General features: G+C 32.9%; 1 protein-coding gene across 2 annotated transcripts in view; it reads right to left on the bottom strand.

Annotated features, from left to right (window-relative positions):
- Positions 1 to 993: 993 nt before the first annotated feature.
- The window catches only part of LOC110019451 (protein NLRC3), a gene marked incomplete in the record, with an annotated part of 29,179 nt that continues 12,998 nt past the window's right edge, over positions 994 to 17,174 (bottom strand). The window contains 13 exon segments of one of the 2 annotated variants that reach the window (XM_020717109.1): positions 994 to 1,144; positions 1,679 to 1,780; positions 1,875 to 1,955; positions 2,375 to 2,470; positions 2,540 to 2,644; positions 2,863 to 2,937; positions 4,210 to 4,269; positions 4,370 to 4,500; positions 4,601 to 4,676; positions 14,140 to 14,209; positions 14,362 to 14,423; positions 14,759 to 14,842; positions 14,944 to 15,018. In XM_020717109.1, coding sequence (XP_020572768.1) covers positions 1,076 to 1,144; positions 1,679 to 1,780; positions 1,875 to 1,955; positions 2,375 to 2,470; positions 2,540 to 2,644; positions 2,863 to 2,937; positions 4,210 to 4,269; positions 4,370 to 4,500; positions 4,601 to 4,676; positions 14,140 to 14,209; positions 14,362 to 14,423; positions 14,759 to 14,842; positions 14,944 to 15,018 — 1,086 coding nt within the window. 2 annotated transcript variants of the gene reach the window in all.

The following is a 17,174-nucleotide window of genomic DNA, read 5'->3' as shown; positions in this document are numbered from 1 at the left end:
TCAAACAGACCCTTCATCTAAAATTACTCTCAAGGAAAATTCTATAAAAAAAAAAAGCTCTCCCAAACAAAGCCTAAAAACTTTTCTTATTTCTTTAATTAAAATTAATATATAATTTAATAGCAAATCTTTTTATATGTAAAAAAGGTTGACGATTTTGATTCATTTAAATCCATCATAGTTATTAACATACAAAATCTTATAAATGCCAAAAAATAAACAATTTTAATCCCATAATATATAAAAATACCAAATTAATTCACAAACTTCTAACAAGGAATGAATTAATTCGACATTTGAAAATTTATCTAAGCCTTAAATAAAAACTAAAAGATGAAATTAACATTTTTTATAAACCCTAAAACTAATTAACCCCTTATAAAAAATTAAAGGATCATTTTGACACTTCTCAAAATCATATATAACCTTCTATATGTTTTATTCGTATTTTTTAAATTATGAATAAAAAAAATTTAAGCAATTTTTGCAAAAATGCCACGAAAGAGGTTGTTCTATTAAGAGTTTGTTTGGGGCAGCTGCTGCTATTAAAAGAAGCAGCTGTGAAGCCGCTAAAAAAAACTGTTGTTCAAAAAGTCAGACTGCAGTTTTCTAGCCGCCACTGCAGTTAGCCAGATATGATGGAAAAACACAACTTTCCACTGCAGACATCACATAGTTTTGCCAAACAAGAAAAACTAAGGTGCAGCACACACCGCCTTCGCACTGTCGCCCCAAACACAACCTAAATTAGGGATTTAAAGATCCTACCGAGATGTGGGAAAAATGCATGCTATAGGGACGCACAATCCTTCAATATTTTTCATGCTATAAGATTGAAGTGCAAAGGCAATAAAACACCACAAACAGAAACTCTAAATTGCTAGTCAAGGGAAAATAAATTTATTATAAAAAGCTAATTTTCCTACAAGAAAATAAAGTTACAGAACCAAAATTGAATGATTATAATTTATAATAGTCAAAAATAGATGCTGACTATAATAAAATATTAAAATCTGTAAGTACAGACTCCCAGCCTTCACAAAAATGGGAGAAGGAATTAAAAGTATGGTGACAGCTAAAAATAGATGCTGATCTCCTTCTCACTCATCTCATAGACATGATCTCGAGCCTCAGTTAAAGCCACCTGAATTTTTATAAGATAATCAAATAAATGAAAAAATAAAGGGTGCAGATCCTCTACAGTTTGAGTTAACTATAGTTGAGAGGTTTATTAAACCATGAATAACCACTCAATAAAATGTGATGCATTTTCAACAGTTAAAGATTGATTCCATCAACTCGTATGGTAAACTATAGTTTACGGGTTAACTATACCATGCAGTTAACCCCATAACAACATGCGTTGCATTTTCAATGGTTAAGATTCATTACATCAACCACTATGATGTTACTGGAATTAATCTCAGCCGTTAAAAATGAAATGCACGGTTGACTATAATTTACCTCAGTGTGTGATGCATTCTCAACAGCTGATATTGAATCCATCAACTCTTAAAGATTACCAGATTGGCAATATTAGAACTAATCTCAACCGTTGAAAGTGCGGCGCATGGTTGTTGGGGGTTATTGCACGAACCAATTCCCCTCAACTGTAATGAACACATCCAACAAACATACGAAAAAGGAAGATGGGAAATATAAGCCCAACAGAGCAAACCTGTCCATATTTGGTCAAAAAATTGCTCGCGAGGTTTAGTGAAGTAACGGCAAGATCCTCATTTGCCTTTAGTGCTTGGGCTAATGCAAATGCTCCGGTATCCTATTTTTGAATTTAGGGTTCAAAAAAGAATATGTTGATCATGAAAAATCATTCAGATATTAGTTTTGGAAAATATGAAATTAATTCTTCGTACTCGGATCTCATTGAAACCCAGATCGAGTGATGTCAACGCCTCGTTAACAATTTTCAAGCTACGTGCTAAGCAGACTGCACCCTGCGGAAATAAAATGGAAGGAGAGTCTACTAATATCAATATTATAATATCTTACAAATATTCATGATAGGAATCTATAGTATTCATTATCATAACATATCCTCAACATTCATGTTTTCTTATTGCACTATTTTCTTGTCCTCATATAAACATGTTTGTACTAGCATCAGGATTAATGAAGTAATATGTAATTTGTATATTTTCTAACAAAATGAACGAGGAACATTTTCCAATATATATGATTCATCATATCTTTTTTTATTGCACCATTATTTAGTTTTTATATAAACATGTTTGCAGTAGCATCAGGATTTATGAGGTAAATATGTAATTTTTACATTTTCTAACAATATCAACAGGGAATATTTTCCAATATATATGAGAAAGATGAAGGTAGATTTACATTTAAAAATTCTTACATCATCTCCGAGCCCATTCGCCCGCAAATCGAGAGTGGACAATGTGGTGTTGTACTTCAAAGCATCTGCAACGTACTCCGCTCCTTTGGGTCCTATCTAAAGAACAATACAACAGTGAGAAACTGAGATATAGTATAAAACAATCTATTTGCAGTTAAAGAATACCTGGCACCAACCAAGTTTTAGGGTTTCTAGTTTTCCATGAAACTTGATGACTTCACAGAGAGCTTTGACCCCCTCAGGCCCAATTGGGTTGTAACCTAGTTCCAACTGAAAAAGGGAATAGGAATTGGTTTATGGATCAAACAAAAAAAATTCTCACTGGAGGGAAAACGCTCAGTACAACTTTAGATGTTTTGAGCGTTTTTAAATGCAAGCTAATTTATTTTTGACAATAAAAAATAATAACATGCAAAAAATACTATATATATATATATATATATATAAATATAATAAAAGTAGTCCCGAATAAGTCCTAAATGACTCACTGTAGTGATGATTGAGTTGTCTTTTAAGACTTGAGCTATCTCGCTAACTCCTCGCATGTGAATGTTGTTACCTCCCTGAAAAGTTTGGAAATCAAGGAAAAACAAGAAAGTTTCATGATTTAAAATCGTGAATAGAAGATAGATAGACAACATTTCTATGGTAAATAGATCTAGTTCAAATGCTCCACAATTCTCGAGATAAACAAAATATTTAGAAGCTCCCTATATGGAATTCAATCTGTAAATAACCTTGAGCCCCTCTTACCTATAACTAGCCTCGAGTCTATATTTGTAATTTGCCTTCAATTAATAAAATTGTTAGAATAAAATTCTAACAATGAAAAAAAGGAAGATTTACATCAATATCACTCAATTCTTATCTATTTACATATCTAACCCCTAAACTTCAATTTTGCATACATTCCACCTTCCGTATACATGAAAAGGATTGTCTCAATTTTTAAAAGCTAAAATGGTGGTATTTTTGGTGTGATAAGAAAGATTTGGGTGATATAAATATAAAAAGCAAAATTTAAGTGTTAGATATGTAATTACATAGAATTGGGTAGTATGTTTGTAGATGCACCTGAACACCTAAAAAAAAAATCCCATTTTTTGCTTCTCCTCACAAAGCAATTCCATTAAAACTAAACAAAAATTTATAACATAGAATAAACACCATCCAACAACTTGGAACAGTCTAAAACCCACCCACACAAGAAACTGCCAAAAATTCTATTTAAATGACAGCTAAATTAGTTTATTCACTATAGACTGCTTTCAAACAAACCAACCTCGTTAGCAAAGTAATTAACATAAAGTAAACAACAGCTATCTTTTTATGATGTCAGAAAGTAACATGAAACAAAAAAATAATTCATTTCAAATTGAGTTTGAAAAAAAAAAGACAGCCTAAAATGAAACAAAATGTTAAGGAAAAGTAACATGAAACAAAAAAATAATTCATTTCAAATGGAGTTTGAAAAAAAAAAGACAGCCTAAAATGAAAAAAAATATTAAGGAAATAGCACAATTCTTATGTATTTACATATCTCACACCTAAGCTTTCATATTCACACACATAGCATTCAAATCTTTAACATCACATAAAAAAATTTCTCTTACCATTTTTTTGAGTGCTGGGTGTGAATATCACGGTTTAGGTGTGAGATATCTCAATACATAAGAATTGTCTGCTATGTATGCAAATGCCTCAAAAGTAATAATCACTAACTTGTATCTAAACTTACAGTTAATAACATGATTCTTTGTTACCAAGAAATTAAAAAAAAAAGAGCCCATGTATAGAAGCACAAGATTAAAGAGAAGGGAAGCACTCAATCGCACCAAATCAATCGTACTTATCGTCCGATTTTGCTTCAAGGCATCAGCAATCAATTCAGCCCCCTGTTTATGATTGCAATTTATTTAGAAATATAGCATAATAGAAGTGATTATATCATCTACAGTGCGCAAATGAAAAAAATAATAAAATTATTTTATGTACCTCATCACCAATATCATTCATATAAAGATTCAGCCATAGCAAGGATTTTGTTTTTTTGATATAGTTAGCAACATGGAAAGCTCCCTTAGGACCAATATCATTATTCCCCAGGTCCAAAAGAGTTATTTTTCCTGAAAAAATATAAGCAAATCGGGAAAAAAAACATGGATTTTCAGGGAAAAAAATGATGGAACCAAAAATAGTAAAATCACTAAGAAATGAATCTCAAACCCTTGTGTGCAGATAAGCCTGACACTAATGCTCTTATGCCCTCATTACCCATGTTATTGCCATGTAAATGAAGTTCCTACAATAATAAATTTTACAACAGGCTTTAAATTAGTTTTTGGACTAGGAATTAATTAATGGGTTAAGAAAAAAATAGTTGATAAACAGCCAAAATTAATGGAAACTTTACATGCATACCACACAAACCTCATGTATTTACATATTTAACACCTAAAGTTTGATATTTACATATATAATACTTTATTGTCTATCAAGATTGACAATCGTTTTATGAAAATTCTGAAGTTGACTGTCGGTTTTAATCCAAAAGCGGAGTCCCCTATCATCCCTAATTGGATAAAGTTTCCGGGGATAAAATTACATCTGTTCAACATGGAAATTCTCTACTCTTTAGCAACTGCTTACGATAAGCTTCTCAAGGTGGATAGTCCTACGCTTGTTGTCACTAGACCCTCTGTGGCTTGTGTGTTAGTTGAGAGAGATATCACTCAACCAGCTCCGGATGAGATATGGATTGGCACTATGCACAACGGGTATTGGCAAAATGGAACCACATCCTCCTTATTGCTCTCATTGTAGTATGTTTGGCCACAGCTCTACTATTTGTTATCGTTTGCATCCTCATCTAAGGTCGAATATCACTAAAGAACAGTTACCTACTATCCCTATTGAGAAGAAGCAACCCGATCTTCTTCCCAACACCGCAGTTCCTGAAGAAGAATAACATACTACAGCTACAAATCCAGTTGTGCTCATACTACTCATTGTTATTGAAGACTCACTCACATGCCAAGACACACGAGAGTGCTCCTTTGATCCAATAACAGATCAGCAGGTACAACATGTAGTTGCTTCTAATGTCCAACAATCTGCACAACCCCAGCACACTTTAGACCAAGATCAAGTGAGCCAATCTTCGGAAGAGGAATGACGGTCTATTCCAGGAGGAAGAAGAAGAATGGAGGCCGACTCCAGCTCGGGAACATATTGGATGATACATTGGTTACTACTGGCAATGGCAATCATCTTACCAACTTATTAGCTTGCTCCTTCCCTAGAACCAGAGGCAGAGGCAAAACCAAATTGGGTTACACTCTAGCCACCTGATACTATGTATTTCTGCATTTTTAGGCTTTTTCTTTATGTCTCTAATGTACTTTTCAGTATTTTCTAATTGTAGAACCCCTTGTGGTTTTGTTGTGAGCAGAGTGTCATGTTTGGGCCCTCCATCACATTGTATATGTATCTTTCTTTCTAGTTAATATATTAGCCTATATATATATATATAATATGATTATTAATATTAATATTAATCAAATTGGTAGTTAAAAGATGAGCATCTCTACGGCTTTCATCTATAAGAGTCGCATGTCCCATTCGAACCAATCAAAATAGAGAACGAGTAAGAGCAGAAACTGGAGAAGGAAGAAGAAAAAAGAACATGTGTGAGTGTGTTTATTTATGCACTGTTAATAGAAAGTCTAATTAAATTAGGACTCAAAATATAGAAATTTCGACTTGGAAGAAGAAGTTGCTGAAGTGTGTGAGCTAAGGAGATCGATCCGATCAAACTTTGGTAAGGTAAGAGTTTGGGTGTTTATTTATATAAAATATTTGTTAATTAAATAAATGTTATTAAGTATGATTTACTGGATTTAAATGTTGGTTATAGAAAATTTGATTCAATGAAGAAGTGATAGTAAAAGGAAGTAATCAGAGGATTAAGCTTGTAAATATGTCATTTAAGACAAAATTGAGTAATTACTCTCTTATAAATATTAAATTGATATTTTATTAAATACAAATTTGCATTATTGCATTAGATACCTGCTTCTATAGTTATATGAATGTTACAAGTTACAAGAATCATTGAAATGGATGAAATGAAATGATAAAAAGAAAATTGATTATTCAATGACTTTAAAAGAAAATAGTTAAAGGAAATAAAATATAAAGGTTTAATTTATTCAATATTATCCTAAGATGGTGTTAGCAGAGGATGCAATGTACCGGTGTACAAAAAATAAAATGAAAATGATAAATATATACATTCGGGTGCAAAATTTTGATATGACAATGATAAATATATACATTCGGGTGCAAAATTTTGAGGGTACTTTCACGTACAATTTTGAAGATACATTTTGGTATGACGATAATCCTGATATGACTTCTCAAAGAGGTTAAAAATGATAAATACTTAAATTAAAATAAGAAGACTTAATTTTAAAATAAAACCTTACAGTATTATTAAGTAATGAATTGCATTTCTTTTGTTCATTCATGCATAGTAATTGCATATTTAATACATAATAAAATTGAAATTACTCACTAAATCATGTAAACTTACTGTTTAAATTAATTGTTTCTTTCACGTAAAATACTAAGTTGATATATTTGGCAAGAGAGATTTAGTTTACAGAAGGACTACTGCTGATTGGTATTATATTGTGTGTTGTGACTGTAGTTATTGTATTGTTTAATTCTGAGTAGAGATATTGTTATATATTGGTTTGAGATGCTTTACTTGCAAATTATCGTGTTAATTTTGCATGATATGATTTATGTATCATATAATTTGTAGTTTCTTAGCGGCTTTTTATACATTGGAAAAAATAAAAATAAGTGAAAATTAAATGAAATATTAATTGTGACATAGTTAATACTACACTATCAGTAGTATCAGAAAGATTAGGTTTGAATACTGATAAAAAAGAGTCATTGGGTTGATTGAATTACCTGATAGATAATATAAATGAAGGGTTAAATTATTTCTATTTATAATTTTTCTTATATTATTTCAGAAATATGAAAAATCTGGGTTGGGAGAGGGGGGGGTTCGAGATGATGTGGTAGAAATTGTCACACCTCCATAGATTACTGTAAACGCGGATACTTTAATTGAGATGATGATTGCAGTAACTCATATGATTAAGAACTCTCGGACTAGGCCAAGTTTGCTAGGGTAAGCTAGATGTACAAGTATTTGAAGCTATTTCAGGATATGAGGTTAGGATATGAGGTCATATCTCTTTTCTAGAGAATGAATTATGGTGGATGTTGAGAACTGGTTGTTGAAAGTGGATAAAATTTTAGATGGGTTGTCCTGTCCTCCAAAGAGGGTTACACTGGCCACTTTTGTCTTGGAAGGAGAAGCGTTGAGATGGTGAGGATAGTTGCAAAAGAAATTTGGGGGTAGAGCTAGCCACTTGATGTGGTGGGATGAAATTGTGGAACCTTTTAGAGACGGGTTTATATCATTGTCCTCCAAAGAGGGTTACACTGGCCACTTTTGTCTTAGAAGGAGAAGCGCTGAGATGGTGAGGACAGTTGCAAAAGAAATTTGGGGGTAGATAGAGACGGGTTTATATCATTCTCAGCTAGGAGAGAAATTTAGGATCAATTTATCAGTTGTTGCAGGGTGATTGCTTGATAATGCAGTACAAGACAGAGTTCACTATGCTTTCAAGATATGCATCCTAATTGATTCCAAATGTATAGGAGAAATATCAATAGTCTTTTGTCGCGGCTGAAGGATTTGATCAGACAGCTATTGATTTCTCTTAGAATTGATGATCACTCTATATTGATAGAGACAACAGGAAGAATTAAGCTGGATTTATAGGCTACCAGTAAGAGAAATTCTGAGAGATTCGATTTTCCTCAGGGCTCTCAAGGCAGACAGTTCTTCCAGCAGAAAATACAAATGCTACGAAGGCCAGATCCAACAGTGTTGGCAGCCAAACTAAAGATAAGAAATGTGATAAGTGTGGAAGGTCTCACAAGGGTGAGTATCTTTCTTAATCCAACACCTATTTTTAGTGTCACCGAAAAGGACATATGGCGAAGAATTGCCCTAAATTGGGACAGAGAGCTCTAACAGATTCTAGGGGCAGTGTTGCACAACCTCAGGAGAGCTTTGGCAGGGCGGGGATAGTTGAGACTTCAAAATCAAATGCCAAATTCGGGTCAAACCCAATGAATGTTCGACTCAGGGTTTATGCACTTTATAATAAAAAGCTAAGGACTCTGCTGAAATTATCACATGTATGCTTTACATTTAAGAAATTTTTATCAAGTGTGCTTTTAATTATAATAGGATTCATGTCATGTCACTCATAACATCTTATAAGAATTTAAATGCATAAATAAGTCAACCCTAAATATTTGACGCAATGATTTTAATGATAGATGTCGTATATCTTCATAATAGAACAATAAGAGCATTGTTTGATTCAGAAGCATCAAAATCTTTTATAACTGAAGAATTGTTAAAGTAATGCAATTGAATAACACATTAATGCCTATGATATTATGAGTTAGAATGTTAAACAACACTTCTATGGAAGTTAATCAATTATGTAAGATGAATCTAATGATTGGTGGAAAAAAATTTTGATCCAAAACTAATTGTGTTTCTCTCAGTGAAGTTTGAACAAATTTTAGGCAAGAGTTGGTTGTCTAAAAAATTTGTCACAATTGATTGCAATACAAAGACTGCCAAAATAAATTTAACTTGGGAGGCAAGAGTTAAATTTTGTGATGATAAAGGGTTGATATCCATGATAACTGCTTGTTTGAAAGCTTTCAAATCGTTGAATCATTGAAACCAGAGTATTCTTGCTCATGTGAAAGATACCTCTAAGGAAGTAAAATCTTTGGGTCATATTCCAATGTTAAAGAAATATGCAAAATTTTTCTTGATGATCTACCAAGGTTACCTCATATGAGAGAGATCGATTTCACTATTGAGCTACTAACAGATTCTAACCTATAAAATGGTCATTAAGGAGTTACAAGAACTGAAAAATCAATTGCACAAATTGCTAGATAAGGGATTTATCAAACCTAGCGCCTCACATTAGGAAGCTCTAGTGTTATTTGTGAAGAAGAAAAATAAGAGCTTCAAAATGTGCATTGATTATAGGGTAATAAGCTCATTCTGAAGAGCAATTATTCACAACCGAGAATTGATGACTTAATTGATCGGGTGGAAGGGGGTTATGTAGTTTCAAAGATTGGTCTAAGGTCAAACTTTCACCAATTGAGGATTAAATATGAAGATATAACGAAGACAGCCTTTAGAACAAGATATAAGCACTATGAATCTATGGTGATATCATTTGGACCGACTAATGCTCAAGTATTTTTTATGGATCTAATGAATATGACTTTCAAGTAATTTTTTGATACAACTGTGATTAAATTTATAGATGATATCTTAATGTATTCGAGAGATAAAGCTAGCCATACAGATCATTTGCATGTTATTCTTCAATTTTTTAAAGAGAATACACTGTCATTTTATGAATGTGAATTTTAACTTAAAAGTGCAACTTTTATTGAGCATATTATCAGTGGAGATAACATATTTGTGGATCATATGAAGATCAATGTGATTATAGATTTACCAAGACCTACAACTATTACTAAGGTCAACAGTGTTCTAAGCTTGGTTGGTTATTACAGGAGGTTTGTAGATGAGTTTTCACAAATTTTTGTCATTATTCATATTAACTCAAACACGGTAAAGTTTGATTGGACTGATCGTTGTGAAGAGGCTTTTCAAAAATTGAAGTCTTCCTTAATGACTGCTCTAATATTGACTATTCCTTCGGGATCAAATGGATTTCAGATTTTCAGTGATGCATCGTTGAAAGATTTGGGTTGTGTACTTACGCAACATTGAAGAGTCATTGGTTATGCTTCAAGGCAATTGAAGAATCATGAAATAAATTATCCCAGACATAATTTGGAGCCTCTAGTAGTTCTATTTGCACTTAAGATATAGATGCAATATTTGTATGGAGTCAGAAGTGAGATATTTACAAATCATCAAAGTACAAAGTATATTTACTCACTAAGAAAGAATTGAATCTAAGACTGAGGAGATGGTTAGAGTTTATTAAGTATTAAGAGTTAGGTATTCAGTACCATTAGTAGAAGGCAGATGCGATGGTAGATGCATTGAGTAGGAAGACCTCGGGTAATTTGAACAGTTTATTCACTTATTTAAGGCAATTACTAAATAATTTTGAAAGGTTGAAGCTATCTTTGATAATTATTGCAATGATAGTAAAGTTCAATTAAATCGATTTATCGTACAATCCACTTTGAAAGGTAGAATTACGGATTCATTAGCCAGAGATGACATTATTTATAAAATCATGGAGTAGGATAAGGCAGATAATTTGGAGGAGTATGTGTTAGGCTTGGATGACTTATTGAAATATAAAGAGACGATTTATGCTCCATTTGTTGATAATTTAAGACAGAAAATTATAGAAGCACACTTCTCTGACTGTACTATTCACCCAGGGAGTAATAAAATGTATCAGAAGCTTAAAGAAACAATTTGATGGCTAGAATTGAAGAGCGTTACAAAATTTGTGGCGAAATGTCCTATATGTCAGTTAGTGAAGGCAGAACATCAACGTCCAGGAGGTTAATTATAGCCTTTATCGATTCTAGAGTGAAAATGGGAGGAGATTGCTATGAAATTTATGTTTTGATTTCTTAGGTCGCTACAGATTTGTGATTCTATTTGAGTAATTCATAATAGATTGACTAAGTCTGTTCATTTCTTACCTATTAAATAGACAAATTATATTGATAAGTTAGCCAAATTATATATTGATCAAATTGTAAGATTGCATTGAGTGCTAAAATTTATTTTCTCAGACAAAAATGATAGATTTATTTACAGATTATGTAAGAAGATTCAGAGGCCTTCGGGCATCAATTTGACTTTCAGCGCAGATGGTGAGTCAAAAAGGACTTTCAGAACTTTGAGAATCTAGTAAGGTTGTCTTTTGATTTTTTTTTTTTTGAGGATAGGAATCAAATGTACCCCAGGTAGAGATTATAATAAGTACTAAAATTGTTCCATATTAATCTTTATATGAAAGAAAGTGTGGGAAACCATTATGATGGGCTGAAGCAGGTGAAAGAAAGATCATTGGAGCAAACTGGCTGACGATGTTGTTGAAAAAATTAGACTCATCAGATATAGACTAAAGACAGTGTAGGATAAGCAGAGAAAATATTATAATTCTAAGCACTTTGTCTTTATCAAAGTTAGTCATTTGAAGGATGTGCAAAATTTTGGAAAGACGGAATATTAAGTTCAAGATATGTAGGTCCATATGAGCTTGTGGAAAAGATTGAAAATATGGCTTACAGATTGATTTTACCAACTCATATGCAAGAAGTGCATAATATTTTTCAAGTATATTCACTTAAGAAGTATATTGCTGATGAGTATAATAGAATTGTTGTAGATGAAGCGAAGATACTACATAGAAGAGCTTGAAAAGATTTTAGATTATGATGTGAAGAAACTTTGTAATAGAGAAATTTATGGAAACACAGATCAGAGAAGAATGCAACTTAGGAGAAAGCTATTGATATGCAAGAAAGATATACCCAACTCTTTAGTTAAGGTGTGTTTGTTTTAAATTAAACTTATAAAATTTTGAGGATAAAATTTTATGAGGGGAGATTATAATAGCTGAAATTTAAAAAAATATCTATAATATTAAAAATAAAATTAATAATAATCAAATAGGCAATTAATGGATAAGCATCTCTATAGGATTCGTCTTTAGGATTCGCTTCCCTTATTCGTACCAATCGAAAGAGAGAACAAGTGAGCAAAAAATTGGAGAAGGAAGAAGGTAAAAGAAGAGGAAGGAAAGGATGAATGAGAGGAAACGCTCTTCTCGGAAGGAGAATTAGGAGAGAGGCTCGGTGCTCGAAAGAAAGAAAGGCGTTTCAGTTCCTCTAGATGCAACGTTAAGTGACACTTTGCCTCGAAGTTGAATGAGGCAACGTCGTACCCTAGCCGAAGGAGGGTGTTAGGAGATCGTCTCACACGTACGGTACTAGAGTCAAGCCAAGTTCGTAGGAAGAAAGAAAGAGGCTTGTGTACTTTCGTGCTTGGTTCCATACCTCATCGAAGGAGTCGAAATTCACGGCACTGGGTTGCATGCAGGAAGAAGAGAAGAGGAAGCAAAACCGAGCCTTGCGTGCATGTGATAAGGATTGTCGAACGAAGTATAAGATATTTTAGGGTCTTCTAAGCTTATTTATTGAATATATATATATATATATTTATGTGTGTGTGTGTGTGTTTATTTATATAATGTCAACAAAAGTCTAATTAAATTAGGACTCAAAATATAGAAAATTCAATTTGGAAGGAGAAGAAGTTGGTGAAGTGTGCGAGCTAAGGGAAGAAGGAGATCGATATAAGTAAACTTTGGTTAAGATAAGAGTTTGGGTGTTTATTTATATAAAATATTTTGTTTAATTAAATATATGTTATTAAGTATGATTTAATGAACTTAAATAGTGAATGAGAAAAATTGATTCAATGCATTAGGGCTTTGGATCGTGATTTGGGGAAAAAATAGAATAAAAACAGATGTGATAGTAAAAGGAAGTAATTAGAAGACTAAGTTTGCAAAGAGGCCATTTAAGGCAAAGGTGAGTAACTACTTTCTTATATATGTTAAATTGATATTTTATCAAATAAAGACTTACATTATTACTTCAAATGCATACTTATATAGTTATATACATGTTGCAAAATAAAAGAATCAGTGAAATGAGAAAAATGAAATGATAAAAAAAGAAAATGATTATTCAATTACTTCAAAAGAAAATAATTAAAGTAAATGACGTGCAAAAGCTCAAGCCATTCAGAATTACCCTCAGATGATACCGGTAGGGGATGTGATATACTAATGCACGAAAAAGATAATGGAACACAAACTTTTGAGGGTACATATGAATACAATTTTAAGGATACCTTCAGGTATGACATTAATTTTGATATGACTTATTAAATAGTCTAAAAATGATAAATACTTAAATTGAAACAAGAATGGTTAAATTTAAAATGAAAACTTAAAAGAAGATTAATTAATGAATCACATTTATTTTGGTCATTTACGCATAACATTTGCATAATAATTTAATACATAATAAGATTGAGATTACTCACTTAGTGTTTAAATTAATTGTTGCTTTCAGATAAAACACTAGGTTGATATGTCTAACATGAGGGACTTAGTTTACAAGAGGACTACTGTTGATAGATCGTTATATGTTGTGGTTATACTTAGTATATTGTTTTACTTATGAGTAGAGATATTGTTGTGTTGGTTTGAGAAGTTATTCTTGTAGATTATAGTGTTAATTTTGGACGATATGATTTTTATGTAATATATCTTGTGGTTTCTTAGTCGCTCTTTATAAATTGAAAGTTATGAAAATCTCTAGAGAGTAAATGAAATGTTAATACCGTCTAATTGCAGTTTTTGATTTAGTTAATTCTAAGCTATCAAGTCAAGTTGTGACAGTTTAGAAGTTAGACTTATAAATATATATAAATTGTGTGGTATGTAATAATAAGCCAAACATTAAACATATATATAAAACAAGTCTATAACCAATATAATGTTCGCAGCTAATTACTATCATAAATGAAGTAGAATATAAACTGGGAAAATTAATACCCTTAAGGATTTGTTTCCTTCAATGCCTTTGCCCAAACTTGCTACTCCAAGTGGACCGCCATAATTCCCACTAAATTCAAAAAAAAAAATTAGAAACACTTTTCAAGTACGATTAAAAAATACAATGAAAATAAAAAATAATAAAGCAATAAAGAACGTTGAATATGTCACACTCATTAAAGCAGAAATCATCCATTAAAAAGAAGTGAAAGCATTACTAACTTGAGATGTATCGATCTAATAGAGTTGTTTTCAAGAAGTGCTCCAGCCAGACCAGCAAATCCCTAATAACGTTTATATGAATCAAATTTATTTTGTAAATTATTAATGGGGCATTTACATACAAACCACCCAATTTATATATCAAACACCTAAAGTTTTACTTTTTACATTCATACCATTCAAATCATTCGTATCACATGAAAAAGACCATCATTTTAACTTTTAAAAAGAGAAATACACCTTTACATTGCACAGAGAAGGTGGCATGTATGAAAAAATTGAACTTCAGGCGTTAGATATGTATATACATAGGAACTGAGTGGTATAGATGTAAATCTTCCATTATTAATTTCAAAGAAACTTCCAAATTTCAAATATGAGAAGCAGGAGTAGATACGGAAAACTCAATCATATTGTTGTTAAGCTCTAAAACACGTAATGTTGAATTCTTTTTTAGCAGCTCTGCAATAGCTTTTGCCCCCTGCATGATCATATATAACATAACATATTTAAAATAAATTAACTTCTATAAATAATGACAAAGGTTAAAACAAAGAATTTTAATAAGCCAAGTATTATAACCTCATCCCCAATACCAGTACTGTTAAGCTGAATCTTCTGGATTCCACTATTCCCCATCAGAATATCGGAAAGATACTGCAAACATGGATTTTTCTTCTCGCTAGAATGAAAGTGTTGACAAAGAAGAAAAATAATGCACATAACACATTTTCCAAGCAGTGAGAGAAGTTTCATCAAATTTCACAGTAAAATTTAATAGACATAAAAAAGGCATAACCTATTTTATACAATAATATGACAATTAAATTCTGAAATGAAAAGAAAAAGGACATAACTTCTTGAAAGTATAAAAAGCCAAATTTTAAATTCTATGCATACATGGGACCTTGCCTATCACGCCATAAAAAAGGATCTCATTTACTTGAGGCAATTTAAACACAGTCAAAAATATAGTTTCTAAATTGAATGAAGTGAGTCAAAAAATAAATTTGTTGATGCATTATATGGCATGGATTAAAAAAAAATAAAGTTTCTAATGTTGGAAATTGGTTATATGTAATTTAAAATCCTCATAATTAGGATATTATTCTCTTCTATTTTGTCCTTATTATATACTTTTGCATGCCCATTTATAGGCCTCTCGTATATAGTCAATAACATGGTGTAATAATTTCCCATTAACATGTTCCCAGAGTAGAAAGCCACCCTCCCATTTACATGCCTCATCCTATCTTGGCTCACTTGGCCCTACCTCCACTTGTTTGTAAGTCGCTTCCTCTGCTCATGTGCGACTTTTCCCTGCAAGCACACTCGCTAGCATGTGGCCTTCCTTAGTTCACTCGTTCAACCCTCTAATATTTTGCTTGCCTGTCAATGGCTTCACTACACATCCCACCAGCAATGATTTCCATAGATTCGCTTATGTGCTTGTAATTTAAAACATCACTCACCCATCATACATGTCATGATTAATGACAATAAGGAATACTACTATCACCCTCGTCTGTGCTTTTGTGTTACCTGGTATGTTGACTTTACTTTGGTACTCACTAATCTTCCAAACATTTCCTCTACTCTTCGATTTCAATGTTTCACTGATGATGATCTAAGATAATCTCTTCAACTTATTCTCCATCTTAAACAGTATCATGGCGTCTTGTTCTCCATTGCATGATACCAAAACCCCTATCACCATCAAACTCTCTATAAAACTCAATGGTACCTATTAACGTTTGTGGTCAAGGCCTTTAGATTTCATGTTGGTTTCCATAGCATCTATCTTATATCTTGATGCTTATTTGCCTAATGATGAGGCCTCTAAGTGATACCGGAACTAGTTCGGAAATTAGTCGAAACACAAAGCAAGCTTTTACTAATATAGAAATAGGGCTACAACAATGGTAGGAGAAAGGTTAGGAAAGGATAAAAAGAAGATACAACACCACCTCGGAGTAGGATACAATCGGAGCCCCACCTCCTCTTCGAATGTAGCCCTAGAACAAGAAGAACAACCCTACAATGGATTTTGAAATCAACACAGTAAAACTAAACCATCCAGAAAACAACAATTTACAGACTCCCACAAGAAAAAAACAAAAAGGGAAAGCACCCATACGGAAATCACATAAACGGAAGGTGCGAGAAGGGACTGGCCCCTCTATAGGCCACCCGGTGCAGTTGGGGCCTGGACTGGCGCCTATGCCAACCAGCCGGCGACTCCTTCCCGCTCCCCTGAGGAGAAAATGCCACATTCGTGTTAGTTTCTTGGGATTAGGGAAGCTTCAGGCTCTTGTCTTCAATCCTAATGACATTTGGATCCCACTGTTGACTGCATTTGTCTCCCAAAGCATCAGAGAAGTCTTCTCCATTGGCGAGCACAAGTCCCTATCTATCCGCTCACCTGAGATTGTGGGTCACGCCTTGAATCTTCCCAAATCAACTAACGGTCAGTTCATTCTGGTGCAGTGAGAGTAGCCTGAACCATCCTGCTCGATGGGGGAGCTAGTCGTATAGTGTCGACTGTGAGGCTCTGAATAACTCTCTATCATAGTTGTCCCGTGTCTGGAGAGAGTCTCTCAGTCCTCTCATTATGTGGCATTACCAAAACTGGCCCCACAGACGTTGCTTTGTTGGTAAAGGCTCCTCTGATCTCAGGCTCGACCGAAAGAAGTAAGATGATGCACTTCTCATCCTTTGTGAAAGAATGTGTGTTTATAAATTCGTTGTGCTGATTTTTTCGATCAAATTGTCACGGTCTTCTCAACAGAAAGTGGCAGGTATCCATAGTGACC

Source organism: Phalaenopsis equestris, unplaced genomic scaffold (genome assembly GCF_001263595.1).
Source record: "Phalaenopsis equestris unplaced genomic scaffold, ASM126359v1 Scaffold000055, whole genome shotgun sequence".
In the NCBI taxonomy this organism is placed as follows: domain Eukaryota; kingdom Viridiplantae; phylum Streptophyta; class Magnoliopsida; order Asparagales; family Orchidaceae; genus Phalaenopsis; species Phalaenopsis equestris.
This window is presented reverse-complemented; position numbering and strand designations above follow the sequence as displayed.